The sequence below is a fragment of the Pocillopora damicornis genome, chromosome 6 (genome assembly GCF_964200805.1).
Source record: "Pocillopora damicornis chromosome 6, jaPocDami1.2, whole genome shotgun sequence".
In the NCBI taxonomy this organism is placed as follows: Eukaryota; Metazoa; Cnidaria; class Anthozoa; order Scleractinia; family Pocilloporidae; genus Pocillopora; species Pocillopora damicornis.
Genome location: NC_142675.1, coordinates 2,251,833 through 2,271,870, shown reverse-complemented (window position 1 = coordinate 2,271,870; position 20,038 = coordinate 2,251,833). Strand labels below are relative to the sequence as shown.

The following is a 20,038-nucleotide window of genomic DNA, read 5'->3' as shown; positions in this document are numbered from 1 at the left end:
TTGCTTTTCTTCCAATGAAGAGGACGACAGCAATGGTGTTTTTTACTTTCGACGAGCCACCAATTTACAAAAAGGCATTGAAATATATTAAAACATGAGTAACAAGATGTCAAATATCTGGGATTCCGCTTAATTTAGTAACTGAAATGCACATTTAAAAAAAATCAGCTTGCGTTACTTTTCGTTCACTTTCCCCTACGGACAGATGTATTGGACGAGCTACTAACCGAAAAAAAACACTGTGATCATTAAAAATTTAGGTCCTCTGTCTGCTCTGGGACAATCAATTAGAATATTGACCATTTGATCAGCACAAAAATCTTCGAAGATTTACTCTGTCCGAAATCTGTTCAAGCGATAGGACATTTTGATTGTCTAATTGTAAAACTTGACAGTCAAGCATTTCAGAACTAACGGAATCGTTCTCTTTAAGAGAAATTGGAGTCTTCAATTTATGCAAAGTTTTAACTTAAAACCAGTGAAAATAAGACAATTATGAAAGAGATCTTCTTTACCACGGCTAGAGGTTTAAATTCAGGGAGGGATATATCTAACTATTATATTTTATCTATAATTCCAGATTATTAGAGAAACTTTCTGTACCTTAGTTACCTTAACTTATTCTTCCTAATCAGGAATGCACACTTAACAGGAAACAGAAACTTTGCCTCTGTACATGCACATACGCAAATATAACTTGGAAAATCACGAGCTATGACAATACTGATCTATTTCATACAGTGCGTATCGTTGGTTTTCCCTTTTAAAGCTGCGTTAGAAACATTTCTTTTCATCAGCGAACTGTATATGTTTGCAAAATATTCGCGAGTGCATCTCCTCATTTTGATTAAGGTGTCCTGCGTTTTAAAAAAAGCTGAAATTGCCGAAAACGCAAGTAATATTTCATTCTAGGTTTACAAATGTTATTGGAACTACGATACGATATATTTGTCTGATTATTCTGCGATACCTTGAGCCAAATTTTGTGTGATGTTTTAGTTTGGTGGAACGGAGAAATTTTAAACCAAGAAGGAGCAAGATGGTAAAGAATGAAGAAGATTGAAAAAGTTCAAAAGCAACGACCTGAAAAATTGATTTATCTCAGCAAAGCATTTTTATGGGCAACGTGGCACTACTTGAAATTACCGTCCATGCTCAAATCTGATGACGTAAATGTATAACAAGCAAAGCAATAACAATATTATGACTAAAGCACATCCATTAACTTCACTTTCTCAACTCTCTTACAGTTTCTAAAAAAATAATAAAATATATTTATCAATTAAAAAAAGGGGGAAAAGAAACACATTTTAAGCAAAACATCGACGAGATCTGCCGGGTTGTTTGAGCTGCGCGCGTCACAGCTACCGCTAAAATTCCACTCGTTTAGTCGACTATATATGTCGATGTTTGGAATCCAGAAATTTTTGTCCGGTACAAAGTTTTGAAACAGACCATGCAGTACAGGATTAATACAGTCACAGTCCGTCTTCCACGTGCTCGATCAAATATTACACCGATGAAAACAGACCGTAGATGTTTGCAATAACAAATACTCAGTCTGATATTGACCTAACCTGCTATTTCAAACCTCGATGTAAACTTCTCTTTTATTTTCTGAGAAATTTCGGAAAAAGACAGGGCATCCAGCTAACAGTTTAATTGATTTCCTTTGAGTTAACCTGTACAGCAGTAGAATTAGAAAAAAGCGTTGGCTTTATCCAAAAATTCTTACTTGCTTTCAGATCTCAATATCATGGATTTGGGGATTCTAATACGGTATATTTAATGTCAAGATTCGAGGCATCTGTTATACTCTGACTAATATACAACCCGATATTGTCAACTAGATAAAAGAGCCATTAGGCGTCTTTAGCCTCTAAGAAACAGCTACGTATAGGAAATCATATCAACACGAGCGTGTTTCGTGAAGTGTTGGCACGAGTGATGTTTTGTGGGCTTACGTATTTGCACGAGTCGTCGCCGGCGAGTGCAATTCTTGAAAACCTTTCAAAATATCACGTCGAGTGACCATAAATAAAAAACTGTACTAGCGACGAAGTCTCTCAGCGAGGGGCTAGCGCTCGAAACGACAGCTTTAGAAACTTTAGAAGGTGACCAATTTATACTATCAACTCAGCTGATGAAACCAAAATACACTTTTCGTTACTTTAAAACTGCCCACATGATTTCATGAGAATCTTTGACCTTTTTATACGATCACTGTGACAAACACACTCAAGCTTTTTGTTTTCCGGAAATTTTGCAGAAATAACCATGTTTTCTTCATCTCTTATCGCTTTATTGAGAGTACTACACAAAACGCCTGTAATATACTGTATAACCTATTTCAGCTTTTTCTCATAGACCAATCAAGGCCGAGACAAACTTTTCTTGGTATTGTGCATGACGTTGGCTCCTCGCAAGTCATCCGGCGCCACAAACACTCTCTACTAATTTCTAGCAGCCGAAAGGGAGAAATTTAAATTACACCTAGGCCGTCATCGAGGCGCTGATCTTTCACATGAAATCAGAAGCACGCATTCTTTTTCCCGTTTTCAAATTCTGAAGATTCTTCAACTTGTTAAGAATTTGTTTGTCATCTGACGCGCGACCTTGTTCTAAAGGTTTACTTAACTCGTCCTTTCCCTTCGTTTTCGGTTCAAGTCTCTCCTTTTCTTCGTATCGACGTTTACTTTTGTGCTTGTGTTTGTGTTTTTTCTTCGATTTATGTCTGGGTTTATGTTTAGCCCGATACTCTTCCTCGCTGTCGGAAGACTCAGAATAACGCTTCTTTGTTTCTTCGTATTTATCCTGGCGTTTCCTCCAGTCAGAGTCGTCCTTAGTTTTCTTACGGTCAGCGTAACGTTTTTCTCCGGAAAAAGAGTTCGAAGGGGTTATCTTTCTAAAAGATGGCGGTAGGGCCGGTCCGAAATTTTCAGGAGAAGAGTCCGCTCTCTCTATCTCTGTATTTTTCGCGACCACAATCTGCGTTTCAACCGGTCTCTGTTCCTCATTTTCAATAGGTTTGATGTTCAATTCTTTATCGAGAGTTTTATCATTTGGAAGAACATTATTTCTCAAACTGTTTTCTTCGGTTCTTTCATCGACATGGCTCCGCGAAGCTTCTTCAGGAGACTTGATTTCCGAAGTAGCAATCGATACATCTTCGGTTCCTTCATCTTTGCCGACTTCTTCCTCATCGCTTGACGCCTCGGATTCGTCCGAAGACGAATCGGCGAAAATCGCTTTGAACAAATCCATATCTGGCCGCTTTGGCTCAGAATTCTCTCCCTTTTGTTCTTCATCAGCTTTAACATTTGATTCTCTTGGCCTAGCAATGTCCGAATTAGCTAAAGCCGTTACTGAAGCGGGCACAACAGCTGTTTTCGAAGGTAAACCGGAACTCACCGAATTTGTATCAGAAGGGTTCGACTGACGGTCGATTGCATTGATCGTTTCCGTAGAGCTTCCGAACTTGTCCGTCTTGTCATCGTCGTTAGCACTCGTTGACGAATGTTCGTAAGTAACCGCACGAGGTTCTCGAGGTACTATGAAATCTCCAAGTGTGAACTTCGGCTTTCGTACCTTCGGGACCCCTACGATGTGAGATCCCGGGTAGGGGTTCGGAATATTGAACCGTTTACATAAAACATTTTCGGGATGCCACTCGAAGTTATCCCGAGTTAGTTTTCCGAACATTTTCATAGAAGCCGCCTGTGCCTGCTCAGAAGAATCTGAAGATTCTTGAGCGGGTACATCTTCGTACACCACTCTGTGATCATCTTGTTGTTTCGCAGTCGTAAATCTGGCCGCCATTGTGGAACTCAGAGGTCTGTACAAGGATGCAGACCGGGCGAATTCCTCCCTTTCACGTTCTCTTTCCCATTCCGTTAAACCGCTGAAAAGCGAAACGATAAGTTTAAATTCGTTTAGTTTAAATTCGACCCCAGCGCCCTATCCAGCTAGAGTGTGTCCCAGTATCTGTAGTATGAAACGACTATGAGTATAAGCACCCACCCCTCCTTCCCCCCCCCCCCCGCGTCTCCCCCTGGAGGGGCTGCTAGGTCATTACAGGTTCCCTTCAATAATAATACTATACATGAAAAAATGATGCGCCTCTGATTGGCTGAAAACTAGTGCAATCTTCATGTAACACGAGTGCAAATTACAAAGAGCGCGCGCGCTACAACATTTTGTCCGTTTTCACTTTTTGAGATGCGTTTTTCGTGTAAATTATGACAAGTAACAACATGATTTCTCGTTGCCTTAGCACTCGAACAATTTTGTTGTCGAAGGGAGGTTGACATGGTTTACAGGAGAACGGGAGAACGAAGGGGGAATCAGCTATCGCCAACAAAGTGTAAAGTGGGAAAGTAGAAAATTGACTACCGGTTAACCCCGGATGAAGGGGGGGGGGGGGGGGAAAGTCGGGTCAACAATATTACAGAGCGTCACGAGGAGATCAGGTAAATTTTATCGTGACATAACCAAAGTCCTCGACCCTCCCCTCCCAGGTAATAAATGAAGTGGAGACCGGTCCCTTGTTAAAGTACAGTGTCTTGTTTAATAATGGTAATTGACCCGATCGAAGTGCAATTTGATTGGCTAAAATTTATGCACGTGATTTCAAAATCGAACAAGTGCGAAACGCCAATTCCAGTTGAAATCATGGGTTATGAAAAGAAAAAGACTTGGCTCATTTCTTAAAACTCTTACCTGCCATGAACCTGTGGAGAAGCTTCTTCTCCTTTTTTGCTTTTTAGAAACTCTTCATAGCGCGCCTGTTTTGCGGGATCTTTGACAAACGGTTTAAAACTGCTGTGACCAGACCAAGACCAACGGGAAGAGGATGCACTCTTTTGAGAGGAATCATTAACTGCAGAACTCGCTCCTTCCGATAGTATTTTACTGGAGGGCTTTGATATTTCACTCTTCGAAGCAGAAAACACTCGTTTCTTGTCCTCTTCAGAAAGATACTCAAACACAGATTTCTGAGGCGCTGGAAGTGGTTCTTCGCCCAGAATTTCTGCTCTATCCATTGCAGTTAAAACTTTCTTCCTATTCGAACCTTCATCGGAGGATTTCTGAACAGTCTTGGAATCGTCGAACTTGTGGGTACAATCAAAATTTCGAGGCACCACAGGGGGTGGAAAGGTTTTAAATGCATCCATGGCTTTGGGTTTTGTGGTGAAAATCGACAAGGCGCCTCCTGAATTCAAATGTAAGAACGAGTAATTATTCAACTGAGAAACCAAGATAAGAGGCAGTTTTCTTTAGCTAATGAATAAAGAGGGTAATTCTCTAGGAAACTGTGGTGCTGCGTCGGTGGGAGAGTATAACAGGGTAATTAAGTATTATCAACTGAGTTGATAACGTAAATCGGCCACCGTAAAGAGTTTCAAAGCTGACGTTTCGAGCGTTAGCCCTTCGTCAGAGCGACGAAGGGCTCTGACGAAGGGCTAACTCTCGAAACGTCATAGTCAAAAAAAGCTTTAAAAGCTGACGCTCGAAACGTCAGCTTTTAAAGTTTCCTTTGGCTGTTCTTCTAAGCCCAGTCACCCTAACAAGTATAGGGTGACAAATAAAAAACTCTGAGACTCGCATGATACCCGGAACCCGGTTTGAAAACACAACACCACGACTGAACAATCTTAGCTGCCCAATGCCTCATCATCATTATCGCTTTAGGAACATTTTTTACAAGGAACTATTGCTAATAAGAATTTGTTTGTAATTGGAACAAGAAAGAAGGTAAGTTTTGAGCTCGGTAAAGAAATAGAGAAATTTGTTTTTCGTCTTGTCACGAGCGTGGGACAAAGAAAAAACGCTGAGTCCCCATGAGAAATCGAACCTCAGACCTTCGGATTCCGCCCTTCGATGCTCTACCACTGAGCAACAGATACTCTACGGTTAGCGAGGTCCATTACGAAGTTCAAATACGACAAGCGTCCTGCATACTGCTAGGATCAGCGATGTTGCATTGAAATCGCGATACTCTCTTCTGTGTGACTTTCTACCATACTTCACCTTCTAGATCACAATACTTTGAAACGAAAGCGATCATACTTGGACTTTCGTTTTCCCTACAAACACAACACAATCATTCAAGTGACAAACCAGCGTGGGAACTTTCATACAGAATCCCTAAAGCCGTCCACCCCTTATTAGTTATCTCCCCTATATGAGCACGACAGGTAAAACAAATATTCAAACCGGTGGAGCAATTCTCCAAAAAAGAAATACTCCATAAAGGAAATTTTATCGGTTACTGCGTGAAAAGGAACACACTGCTCTCTACCCTTAAAGAAAACAGCACCCACAGAAAACTGACCTCTCGAATTTTCTTTTTGAGGGCCAGTCCAACCATGAAGTCCAGAGCTTGTGTCTCCACCCAATTCAGTGTCATAGTTAGACATGTGATCTATTGCATAGATGTTGTCATCTGCTTCTTCAAATGCACCGACACCAAAAGCCTGTTACAGAAAAGGATAGGATTTATTACTCTTTGAGCTACAATTTGCTAGAAATTTGTAAAAGAGTGAGAGGTAAAAATTATTATCTCTTACTCAGATTCAACATTACATGTGAGGAAAAAAATTAAGTCTCTCTCTTCCAGCTATTCTACGAAGTTTCTGTCGTGGTATTTCAAATCACCAGAAGTCTACTAGTGACTATAATACAAAAAACAATAATAAAACAAAGTCTTAGCTATTGACAAACATTATTGTTAAGAAAGACAAATGGACAAGTGTGGATTAGAAATATGAACTGGCTGCCATCAAACTTGCCAGTTCCTCTGCAAGGCTTTCATTGCTAATTTGTCTTTTTTTTCTCTCTCAAGATCTCTAGATAGTAATTCTCCGTACTCTCTTTCATAAATCTCTCATAGAGTTCATCATAAGAACTTGATATCAAATCACACAAGATCCCCTTGTTTTTTTGTATTCACATTGTCCATCAGCTTCACAAATGTCTCCCTGTCATTATTTGGAGCAACAAAGTTCTCAAGTGGGGGTGAAAGGATTTGAAGTGAATGTGTACAAACCAAATTTACCTCTCCAGAGATGCCCTTCCTTCCTACTCTTCTTGTCACAGAATCCATTCCAAGCCAATTTTCTTGATGAAAAAGAGCAGTGGATGGGTCCAGTCCCTTGTAACCAAGTCCATGTTTGTCATCTTTAGGAGTAAACAAAAACACATCCACATCTTTTGGTGCAAATAGCAAACCCACTGCAAATATGTCGTCTTCCTCATCTTTGCCATTGTCAACTGTTTGTGATGAAGACATAGCTGATGGGAGTGAACAGCCATATACCTGTGTGTGCAACATTAGAGTACAGTTATATGTTACATGTATAATATATAGATTTAGCCAAGCCTAAAAGGGGAGCTCACATTTTTTTTCCCCGCATGTCTCAAGGGCACAACGCCTTGCCCCAGCCAGGACTAGAACCTGGGTCGTCCAACTCGGAGCCCAGTGCACTGACCACTGGACTACTGAACAAAGCCGTGGCAATGGCATGCCTCTGGTACAGTTGACCACACATGTTAAAAGTAGCACCTTGTACGGTTGTACGTTCGTACGGTCGTACATCCAAATTTTTTCAGCTTGATGGGTTACTACTATTTTGTATAATTATGGGGCTATGCTCTGCGAGCTCTGCTATCATTTGTCTGTTTATGTAATCAAAATGAACAACCACTGCTGAAGATAGGAAAGTAATGTAACAATTTAACCCTTTACATCCTAACATCAGTATCAACATTCTCCAAACCATTCTCTATGCATTTCCTGAGAAGCTGACAAGGAGAATTTGTTTAACAATCAAGAACTCCTCTAGTTTGTGATTATTTCCTTCATTCTGCTTCCTTTCTGACGTTAGGTTAGTCTCAGTACCTTTTTTCCAGTTCTTCGTTCCCGAGGTCCAACTCCCTGTCCTTCCTTCCACCCCATCTTCTTTAGCAGTTCAACTCCCACGGACATTTTCACTGGCACTACGAGATCCTGTAGCGGAGGTACCCCCGGGATAACTCTCTCCGAATCATCAGAAGTCTCTATACGTTTACGACGATTTTCGAGCCCGCTTTCCCAGGACAAAAACTGTTCTTTTGTCGCGATTCTTTTTGGAGCAATTCCAAACTCTCCCATGTCGTCATCATCCATAAAATCCTCTGGCCTCTGTTGTCTTTGCTCGCCTTTTTTGGAGCGAGAAGAGATGAAAGTCGAGGGCTGCCATCCCTCTTTCGTTCCGACCGTGTTAAAATACCCGGCTGAAAAACCACCCGTGAATGCGCCATGAAATCGTCTTCTCCCTTCAGTATCTGTAACAATTTGGTCGTGAACCGGGACAGCTTTTTTACGCGGAGCATCTTCCTCTAAGGGCTCAAATGGCGTTCCAAAGCTTGCTAGCGTATCATCATCGTCGCTATCCGCCATCTTGAAAATCTTGGCTAAAAGTGACGCATAAGTTTTAGGAACACACCGCTGATTCTCACCACTGGCGCGCAAAGCATCATGCGTGAGATAAACAAAGGTTGCTTAGTTACAACTAAGAATGGTGGCCAAGTGGACATGAATGAGCTCGCTGCAATAAGTTTTCAAATTGTCTTCGTCTAAAACGTTATTCACAACTGAATATCAGGTAATCAGAGAAATAATATTAACAGTTATTCTATTTTTGACCTTTAATTGAGAATAGATCCCTACAGAAAACATAATTTTTGCGTTCGATGCAGACCATTTGAAAAGTTATACTTCTGCAAATATTTCTGAAATTACAACAAGCTTCCTAATTTTGCCATCTGTTGAACAAATTTCAGTTTTATCTGAGTGATCTATTGACTTTTTGTTAGTGATTTGCAACAACCTTGAGCTTAAATCTGAAGCAAGCTTGTTAAGGGAGAAAGCGATCGTAATTTTTGGAACAAATGTAAATTCGAATGTACTTCTTTTTAACACATATAATTGTTGTACTTACCAGTTCTTGGAAATATGCAATATATCGCTTACGATTATGGTTTTTTTTTTAAAACAAGTTAGAACCGAAGGGATCGCTTTATTACTAGGTATTTGGGTAGTTACAATATTTTTTGTGAAGTCAGTTTGAAAAGTAAACTTTTATTTTTCTTGTCAGGTTTTGGGATTTCAAAATGTTGTCAAATGTGGATACTATACACATATCAGCAGTACTGGAGGACTGTGTAGATCAGCTGGCAATCCTGGGTCACATCATGCCACCATCTTTACAGGGGAAACAAGAGGCTGCACAAATTGTTGATGATGAGCTAGGCCAAATTTTACAGGATCAGAGAGATTTAGAATCCAGATATGAAGTGGTAAGGATTGAAAAAAAGAAACAAAGAAAGATTTTGTGTGATTTTGTCTTACGGGTGGGACACAGAAGCATACTCTGAGCCTCCTGTTATGAGTCAAGCCACAGATCTACCAATTTTACAATTTTTACTTTATCAAAAAAGGTAAAGGATCTGCGACATAGCAAGGTTATATACAGTCGAACCTGTATTAGGTGGTAACCCACAGATAAGGGGTATTTTAAAAAACGATGGAGAATGCCACTATATGTCATGATTGACCACTTACTATACAGAATCTTGCCCAAAAATATGATGTAATTTGATTTTGAGAGAGAAATTAACATGGATTAGAAATTACTTGAAAGATTATTCTTAGTTTTATTTGAATAGTTTGACTTTCAGTAATCATTCAATAATTAGGTTGAAAACAATGAAAAGAGGCCATTGAATCTGAGTAAAGGGTGATAGGGAACAGTTAACCCTTTCAGTCCCAAGATCTGATTGTTAATTCTCCCCTCTAGCTGTAACACTGTCATCTCCTTTTTAATTAGTTACAAGAATTTGGTGTTGGATCAGGATAACAACTTCCACCTGATTAGTTTGAGTATTCTTACTACCTGTGTGAAGGTTAATGTATGGATACTGTAGGGAGATGTTACATGTTAATCACTTCTGGGAGTTAAAGGGTTAAAAGAGATGAATTCAAAATAATAGTGACTATAAGGGGAAATAAATTCTGACTCTGAAAACCGACCGCTTAATACATTGTGACAGCTTGATATGCTGCTGCCTAATACAGGTTTGACTGTACTTGAAAATGAGAACTTGGCAGCATTCACTGGAGCTCTTCCTCTTTTTCACAGCAAATGTGTCAAATTTTTTATGTATGGGAGAAAAATTTTGAATATTCAATCAAATGTACATGTGTTCATGGAAGTATTCAGTTGGGATAAACAGATTTTGCAAGGGTTGAATTGTTTAGTAATTTGATACTTTCATTGCAGTGTTTTTCCTGTTGTGTTTTACTGTATTTGCAGTATGTAAACTTTGAGTATTAAGCTACAAATTTCCTCTAAACTAAAAATTTATTTTTCCAGCTTGTTAACCATAGAGATGACCCCCATACAAATAACAAGAGTTTGCTGAAAGTACCGGATGATCTGCAACTACATTCTGTGGCCAAGTCATTACGAGAAAGTACAAATGGTATGTAAATGGTTCCAGGTATAATTTTCAGTGCCAGGTGAATAAGGATATGATTATGAGGTAACACATACAAATTTGTACCTCAAATTTAACCAGGGCCACAATGTTCAAAGCATGATTAAGCTAACTAGGCGTTAGGTGAAAATTTTTTTTTAGATTTGTAGCTTTGCAGACAGTTCTTACAATTATTGCAGTTTACATTTTTCCTTCAAATTTGCCATAACTTAAAGTAAAATGCTTCAAATCATGGGCCATGATTTACACTTTATTTTAAGACAAATCAAGGAAAAGTTAAACCTTTAATACTAGATTATGACCAACTGCATTCTGTACAACTTGGCTCAGGCTGGTTCAGCATTCGAAACAGGTAACATTGTTCTTGGACCCTGATTTTAACTTGGAAACTCAGAACTCAGATGAATCCAGCCACTCAGATGTATCAGTTGTAAAGATTGGTCTGTCGATGATGTATGGGATTATGAGGGAGGGGGGAAGGGGCTGTGATCAATGTTTGACCAGTCACCAACTGAAAGATGCTCAGTCAGTTGGATTAATATTTGCAGAGTGAACAAGTCTTGTTAACTTCAAGTCAGACCCAAATCAGACTTTGTGTTAAGTCACTCCTCTACATGTTTGAAATTCTTTTTCTTCATAAGAGAGAAAAACAATACAGCAACATTGAAGTTATTTACTGATACCACTTATTATAGTATTGTTATAATTGAAGTAACAATATATGTAAATAAATGTATTGTGCTGACATTTACTTCAAAACATTTCTTTTGAAGTCTATTTTTCAGTCATTTTTTGTCTGCTAACTCAAACTTCAAAAATTTTTAGCTGTTTTTCATCTTTGGAAGTCCAAGTTCATGGGGTATGACTGTAAACAAACTTAGACATTTCAATCATTGTAATCTGATCTCTTTTTTGTTCCTGTACAGCACTGAACAGAAGTTTCAAACAGAACCCCTTGTCAAATGACAGCCTGTCAAAAATTCAAGCAGATAGGTAAATAATATTGTTTATTGGTAAACAGCCAAGAAGTGATGTCTTTATAGATCTTTGCAAAGTTGGCAGCATTTGATTTGCCCAGCAAAATGGTTAAATTTCACAAAGTTGAGACTTACTCTTTACACCCAACATCAGGGTGCATATTCTCCTCACTGCTCAAAGGTACTGATAAGGGGAATTTACTAATGATCAGGAGCTTCTTAAGACAATGATAATTTTTTTAATTCTTCTTACCTTAATGCTTGATTTAAGGGTGATACTGTAAGGAGAAATTAGAAACTTATCACTAGTAGAGCTTTGAGATGTTTAACAACTGGTTTTTAGCAAAGTTAGGAAACTTTGGAAAGAAAATTCACACAATATTTGCAACTAAGGATTTCTGATATTTTTTTTTAAGATGTAACAAAGCATTCTTGACCATTTACACCCTAACATCAGCATGTATATTCTTCATACTGTTCTCTACACATTTCTTAAGGTACAGACAAGGTATAATTTGTTTAACAATCAAGAGCTGCTTTAGTTAGTGACCAGTTTCTCTCTTTTATTGACCCTACTGTGTGATTCAGGGGTGATCCCAGAAGGAAAAACTAGATGCTAGTCACCCTTAGCAGTTTAAAAGGGTAAATGCTAATTCAGTTTGTGGTAAATGTAAATACTTAGTAACTATCTTTAAGCTCAAGGATTCTTAATTTTCTATAGGAAATTTCTGCAAGATGTGATGGAAGAGACGCTTGAGGAGATTGTCACCCACAAGTCGTTTGACTCTCTTGTAAGAGCTGTTGATACAGAGAAAGAAAAGAAAGCTGGGCTTCAACAAACTATACTCAAGTATGTTGCATTACTATTGACTATAATTAATGGATGCTGAGAATTTTTCAACCTCATCGGCAGATGTCAATAAAAAAAATTTGTTATTGTTGTGAAAATTTATAGGGAGGAAGAAAGTCGCAGACTTGTGAAAACTCTCCAAAGGCAACTGTTGGAGGTGAAAAAAGAAAAAGAAAGCGAAATTCAGGTGTGTAAAAACTTTTCATTAAACTATTTTACAACCCGTGACTTACAGACTTACCTCAGCGATTATATATATATATATATTCAAGAGGAGTTTTTCTTGAAAATCAGTTGCTTCTTAAATTGCTGATCAATTGCATTATTCTCATGACCATTACATTTGATTCAAGGGAGAATCTCTGTTAGGGGAAATTAGAAGCCAGTCACTCTTAGGGTTGTCCACTTTGCATCAAATGTAACCAGCATGTGTGTGTGCGTGATTTTTTTCTTCCACGACTAATTTTAAAATAAAACAAAACCTGCAGCAAAGAAATGAGATGATAGCCCATCTTAAAGATCAGTTACAAGAAATGAAGGCAAAAACCAGTATGGAAGGAAAGTACATCAAAAAAGACGCAGAGGTGAGAATCACGGACTTTATTCGTCACCCATTTTACGATACATTCATTAAGTATTTAAATTTTTAACTTCCTTTTACCGCGAAACGATCGACATAGTGGTAGCCAAACTGTTTCCTTCTCTCTTGACTTAAACAAGCCTCTGCCGCCAAATAGCGTATGTAGTTTGGAGTCCCGAGTCTTAAACAAGGTGTAAAGTTTTTCTGTTTAGCTTCCTGGACGGAGTGTCCTTCTGAACCGGAAATCTTCACTATTGTATGAACGTTAGTGATGCGTGGTTCATATTTGTGTTACTTAGAATTTTTTTTAAACGTATTCTTAATAGTCTGTAAGAATACGCTAGGTATGGCTTGATGAGGTAGATATACCAACATCTTTAACCATTTTCTGTAATTAAACAGGTAGCAAAATGAGTGGAATTTGTACTAAACAAGTAGGCGCACCCTCTTCCCCACAGTTTTAATTTCCTTTAAGTCTCCAAAGGAAAGTGGCAGACTGCCTTTCTGGTGACCGAAGTATCGAGCATCAGAATGGACTGATCTTTAAAAAACGTAAGCCTATGTTGAGAAAACTGTAAGAAGCAAGACATTCTAGTCTTCTCGGGCACGCGCAATAAACTGCAGGCCCCGTATAGAACTTAGTATCGATTTAGGATTGTGAATCACCGCTCATCTTTTATTTAAATGTTCTTGCCTTTGGTATTTTCTCAGGTTCGTGTCAGCTGCACACAAAAAAGATGCCAACAGGCGGAGGGCTCTTTGAAGGAAGATCTCGAGGTAAAGTTTACATGTGTCAAAGAAAAGATTGAATAAGTAAATAACGAGAGAATTGCAGTGTGTTGTGTGACGGTTTTAAGCGAACTCCTGTGCGGAGTAAGCGAAATTTATCAGAGAGGTTTTTGAGGCGCGGACGGCAAATGGAAGAAGAATACAACTAAATCTAGTGCGCTTTAAAGCTAATGTATTTACCTTAAGGTCTTCGTTTTGCCATTTTAAACCAAACAATACTAATTAGGAATGTTAACTTAACGTACGGCTGCCGGCTGCTGTCTGCTTCTCAAAAACATTAGTAGTTACGCTCCCTAATGTCAAGTTATTGAAGCTATTGCTTATTTTTTATTTTTATTGTTTCTCTGTAATATCTGTCGCGAAATTTATTTTGCTGTCCGGAAAAAGGTTTTTTTGTCGAAAACGTAAAAAAGCTGTACCACGCTTCCTTATAAACTCACGATTTATTCGCTTGATTCAACAATTTTGCTACTACCCTACGGTTGACTGCCACTCACAACTCTCGGCTTATTAGAAGGAAACACACTCAACGTCTCGTTACAAGCACGTAGAACAGTGCCATATATGGGACGATAAAACACGTGCTGCATACATGTTTGCTTAGTTATCTATAAATAAACGAAATCTCCTATAAATGTCAATCAAATCGAGAATAATTAATCGTATCGTACAGTTTCCAACATTTCTTGCTCTTGTCCGCAGCTCCATAGCTGAGTTCCATTTTTTTATCTTATTGACAGACATTACGTTACAAAATAGACGAGGAAGCTCGAGTTAATTCTGAAATTGAAACTTATCTACGGCAACATCACCAGGTAAGCTACTATTAACTTTAAGCAACCGAAAATTTCCCTATAAACAGAGGACTACCTTTATTAGTAGTGAAAGATAATTTGGTTTCTCAACTGAGTTGATAATGTAAATTGGCCACCGCAAAGAGTTTCTGAAGCTGACGTTTCGAGCATTAGCCCCTCTTCGGAGCGAAGTTAGTTGTAATTTTTCAGGGAAGGGTTTCAGTTGCATGAAGTGATAAGGAGTGTTACTGCTCCCCCCTGGATGGTATGCCGCTTCATCTACGGTTTTCCCCGCCAGCATTTCCGCAGAGAGTAGAGTGTCGTGCACCAAACGCACCATAATGACCCAGCCACATCTCGAACCCAGACCTCTAATCATGGATGTAGTAAATTTCTACCGTTTTTAAGTTTCAAATCGCAATTTTTCTCGTCCTCTTCCCCTTTGTATTCTTTATATATTCACGCGCGCCGCGCGTGATTTCACAAATTAGCCAATTACGTCAAAGAACTCTAACCTTGACATTGGAAAACTGACGTAAACATTTTCCGCGTACTTTTAGTTTTTTTTTCGCGGGGTTTCAGTTTGTTGTTTTTTAGCTTTTGTTCCCGTTAATTTGTTACTCCTTTATTTGGAATTTTTTTAGGAAGGTTTGGAGTTTTTATTTTAGCCAAATGTTGTGGTTCATTTGAAAAGTTTCATACACATTTTCCACGGAGTTTGGACTCTAGCCGTAAATAGATTTTTTACACTGGAGTCCAGGTCGCTAACCGTCAGAAAAAGAAAAACTTTTGTTTGATAAGCTTTCTTTTTTATTCGTAGATACTGGAAGAGAAAGTGGAATACTGGATGGAAAAATATGATCGGGATGTGGAACAGAAACAACGCGAGTTGGATATTTTAAAGGTTTGTAGCCTAAATCGTTTTTCTTCAAAGCGAGTAAGGAAGCACAGCAGAGTAGAGAAGGTTACAGCGTCTAAATGAATGTATTCTGTCAAGTGGATGTCAAAAGTAATTCAGAATTTAGTTTTTCTTCTCTACACTCTGTGATTGGTCAAGAGAACTTACGTCATCCTTGTAACCAATCAAATGCAAAATGAAAACCAATCACAACCTGATCACTCGCGTTTTCCCGCGCTCCAGGCACCTCACGTGTTCTATATCTTATTTTCTTTTTGGCCGTTTTGGTAACTTGGGACTAGTGACATCATTTGATGTTACATCTTAATTTGAATTTCATACTTGTAGGCATCCAAGGCAAATGATCTCGCAAAGCTTCAGGAACTCACTCAGAAGGTAAAAATGTCAATTACTTTTCTAGGCTTGTCTCTGTGTTAAGCACCATTTTTCAAGAATCCCTAAAGAACAACCAAAAATTTCGATCATATCGTTCGATCCTGCGATTTTCTGTCCGTGTGAGGGTAAATCTGCCAAGTTCTTTTGTGGTTTCCAACGAATTACGTTCCAAAAACCCAATCGAAATTGATGACTTCCGCGAAGTGTCCAACGCTTTCCTTCCCTCCCCTCCCCTCCCCCTCATCCCATCTGGAGTCATATACGGCGGATGGTACAAACCCTCGAATAACACTTTTCTACCTGTGCTATGAGAATCAACCCTTTACACTAACATCAGTATGCATATTCTCCTTACTGTTCTACCTACATTTCCTATTGAACTTCAAGGAGAATTTGTCTACCAATCAAGAGCTTCTTGAGTTTGTGATCATTTCCCCTATTCTCATTACCTTAATGTTTGATCCAGGGGTGATATTGTTGGAGAAATTAAATGCGTATCACTCTTAAGGGTTATCTTTAATCCTGGCCCCTTTCACCCTTAAGATTAAAGAACAAATTCTCTACACTGCTAACCATACATTTCTCATCATCTAAGCTTTGAGAATTTAGACTACGAATAGTCCTTCCTCTTCGGTGAGTGCCTCACTCATGGAGCTTCCGTGGCGCATCGACCTCACTCCTAGAGCTCCCTAAGGCGCAGAAACAGACCAGTCGTGGACTAACATCAAGCTAGTTCCTAAAAAGTAGATTTATCCTAAACTCACCTTTTTTCGTTTTTAACTCGGAGAGTGGCTGACCCAAAATTATGAACCAAAATTCCATCACTCCCTCCCTCTAATCATGTTAACCTTTTTGGGAAATTTTCTGATTAATCCATGGAGGTTTCGCGGTTCAGTTCCTGCGCGGGATTTATGAATCTGATAGCTGAGAATTGATCAAAATAGTGAACGGACAATATTTTTACTTACAGTATTCCGAATATGAGAAAGTTGTGATCGAAGACCGCGTGGCTAAAGAACAAGCAAGACGGCAAGCAGAGCAAGAGCTGGAAGAACTCAAATCCGCCACCAAGGTCAGTAAATACAGCTATATTTGGTATGAGACAAGTATGGACCGGTTTTAACATGCAAATGGCAGTCAGTAAGGTGTTAAAATCTCGCGAATAAAAACCTTGAATTTGGGATCATGTGTATTTATGGTAGGCTTTGTCGGTACACCGATCGATAGTCGGTCGAAGTGTCGGTCAGTCCTCTGTCGATGTTTGACGGAAAGCCGACAGATAGTCGGCCGATATTTCGATGAAGACATCGGCTGACCATCACCCGACCATCGGACAACCACTAACCGACTTTCAACCTTTTACCGACGAGTTATCGACCGAAATATCGATCGACTTTCGTCCGATGTAGACGTATACAGCTGTTCCGTGAAAGGTTTTCGGGAAAAAAAATAGACAAAAGCGCACTCGACAATCGCGAGAGGTACTCTAAGCATTCAGTGATCAATGAATTTTAATCATTCAAATAAATAAAAATTACATGAAATCCATATCTCGCCCTTACAGTAACGTTTTCTCAGATTTCCTTGAAATCCTGCGGTCGAGGAACTCTGACCTTAAAACTACCCACAAAGCCTTCGTAGCGTGCACTTTTCTGCTTTTTCTTCGACAAGGTTTCTCGCAACAGCTTTATATCGACCGATATTTGGACTCATGCTACCTATTCTACATGTGATCTGATGAAATTCAGCCCGGCGCCCGAAGGCCTAAGAGCGATTAACTTTTGTTCTTGCGTCGACATGCCATTAGCCATGTAATCATGACGAAGAACTCTAACCTTGACATTAGAAAACTGACGTGGACATTTTTCGCGTACTTTTGTTGTTTGTCGTTAACGGAGTTTAATCAGTTGTTTTTTTGAGCTTTCTTTCGCGCAAATTAGTTACTCCTTTGTCTGGAATTTCAAGAGGTTTTGAAGTTTTTATTTTAACCAAGTGTTGTGATTCATTTAAGAAGTTTAATATACCTTTTCTCCATGGAGTTTAGGCTCTAGACTCTTTTTTTCGGGAATGAATTTTTTTTCATTCATCGATTTATGAAGCACACGGAAAGTTTGGAAAGCACAAAAGATGAGTGAGAACTACTTGAAGCATAGCTAAGCCTGCGAAGTGCAACTCAAGCTTTGTGAGCGCTCTTCACACCTCTTAGTCGGTTCATTGAATTCACAGGCGATGATTGTATCAGTTGCTTTTTTACATTTTCAACCCCGTTATTTATATATTACGTTTAATAATTTAGAGCTAAATCGTAAATTTAATTTTATTTCTTTTCATGACTTGACGATGACGCGAAGCAACGTCAACGCGTCTTCAAAATATTTTACGAACAGTTACGAGAAGTTTTTCTATGGATTTTAAACAACGTTCTAGCGTTGAACTTAGCAATTACATCAACTTTTCACGCTTCAAAGTATGGAGACACAGTCTAGCGCGTATATCACGTGGTTAATCTGAAAACTGTACATGACAGAAGGTAGACCTGAACGAAACGAGAGAATGTGAAACAGTTGCGTCAACGTACGTTTCCTCTCTCGTTGAATGACTTGTTCTGGGTTTAACACGAAGCAAATAACGGCCTGATCAATATGAAAAAAAATGCGTCTGCCCTAATCAGCTCGCAGGGAGTGATTACAGTGAGATGCGACCAGTCATCACATCGCGCGCATCTCCATAATCGTCAGGCCCCGATTGTTTGAAGGTTGGATAATGTCCACTGAATAAAACTCTATCCGGTGGATAACGCTATATGTTATATCTATCACTTATATGCCGGATAGCGTTTTATCCGTTGGGTAGCGTTATCCGCCTTTTATACAACTGGGCTCAGAGCAATTATACTAATAAGAGATATTGTCTTTTCCACGCTTGAATGCATACACGTCGCATACACGTCATACACACGCCATAAACATGCACATGGGAATATCGACCACATTATTCCAATTTTTTTTTTCTTTCATCGAAAAAGGAAAGAAAAGAATCGTGAGACAAACTTTGGAAACGAGGTTGATGGAAAAAGGTTGACGCACGCGATGAAATGAAAATGAATGACACTTATTTACATGCTATGTCCTAAAATGAAATTACATAAACTATAAAGGGTTTTCTTAATTGTTATTATTATTTTTTCAGATACAGTCCTGGTGGAGGGGAACAATGGTACGTAAACAATTGGGACCTTACAGTAAGAAAAAGAAGAAGAAGGGAAAAAAAGGAAAGAAATCTGGGAAAAAAGGAGGAAAAAAGAAAAAGAAATAATTCTGAGTAGAACATAAAACCTTGTACAGTAGCGTCAACAACTGTTGTTGTAAATTTGAGAATAAAAAACCGATTTTTACGAAACTTTACTTCTGTTTTTGTCTTGACCGGTGTCAAAGTATGAAACAACTTTAATTTTTAATGAAAAAGCACAATGATAATATTAAGAATTTAACAAAGTAAGTTATCCTTTAACAATATGTTACTAATTAGAAAAAATTATTCATTTTAAATTTGCGATGTGTTATTTCCCAAGTAAATTATAAAATGCTTACTGAACACGTGCCAAGCAAGGATATGAAGTAAAATTTAACTGTGCTAGGCGCCTAGAAATTATAATTCTTATATACATCCCGCCGGGTTGAAATAGTTTTTCCTGGGGAACTGAAGTAAAACTCACATGGAACCAAGCAGCAGCAACTCGAAGAGCAAAAAGAAATGAGGACTCACCGCGGGAAATGCGAGAGACCAAAGCGCGGCTGCTATAAGGTTTTGTATCTGATTGGTTGAGAAAATGGCACGAGTTCTCTGGACCAATCACAGCGCAAAGCCACGTTAATGCAACCCTTTTATGTTCCTTTCGACACTCAATTGAAAATTGCTAGGTGAGAAAAGGCTATTTTAAACAATTTACACGTGGCCGACTGTCGCCTGAATTTAGGTCAAGTGCGTGATTTTTGAAGGAAAAAGCGATTAAAAGCTGCTTGAGTTGAAATCCAACTTTATCGACCTAGGTTGAAGAATCCAATCAGGAAATAACTTAAACTCCGATGTTGATGTTTATACGTGCACAAAAGTTCATGATTATATGACTGATTTTAGCTACTGGCTCACTATCGTTTTTTTAAATTTAATCATTTGTCAAGGGCCTGACGAAACTCATCTGTCTCGAGGTCTTCT

At 38.8% G+C, this 20,038-nt stretch overlaps 2 protein-coding genes across 2 annotated transcripts; one reads left to right on the top strand and one right to left on the bottom strand.

The window, feature by feature from the left end:
* Positions 1-2,280: 2,280 nt before the first annotated feature.
* Positions 2,281-8,466, bottom strand: LOC113666585 (G patch domain-containing protein 1). Its single transcript, XM_089210126.1, has 5 exons — positions 7,901-8,466; positions 7,058-7,318; positions 6,335-6,476; positions 4,720-5,212; positions 2,281-3,901 (listed from the first exon to the last, which is right to left on the bottom strand). Exons 1-5 carry the CDS (start codon positions 8,438-8,440, stop codon positions 2,521-2,523), a joined length of 2,817 nt encoding a protein of 938 aa, XP_089066252.1. The 5' UTR covers positions 8,441-8,466; the 3' UTR covers positions 2,281-2,520.
* Positions 8,467-8,537: 71 nt separating this feature from the next.
* On the top strand, positions 8,538-19,222 carry LOC113666580 (dynein regulatory complex protein 9). Its single transcript, XM_027182374.2, has 13 exons — positions 8,538-8,645; positions 9,138-9,339; positions 10,416-10,524; positions 11,466-11,532; positions 12,238-12,366; positions 12,472-12,553; positions 12,855-12,950; positions 13,658-13,723; positions 14,476-14,550; positions 15,350-15,433; positions 15,776-15,823; positions 16,794-16,895; positions 19,013-19,222. The coding sequence occupies exons 2-13, from the start codon at positions 9,154-9,156 to the stop codon at positions 19,136-19,138; spliced, it is 1,170 nt and encodes a 389-aa protein (XP_027038175.2). The 5' UTR covers positions 8,538-8,645; positions 9,138-9,153; the 3' UTR covers positions 19,139-19,222.
* The last annotated feature ends 816 nt before the right edge of the window (positions 19,223-20,038 follow it).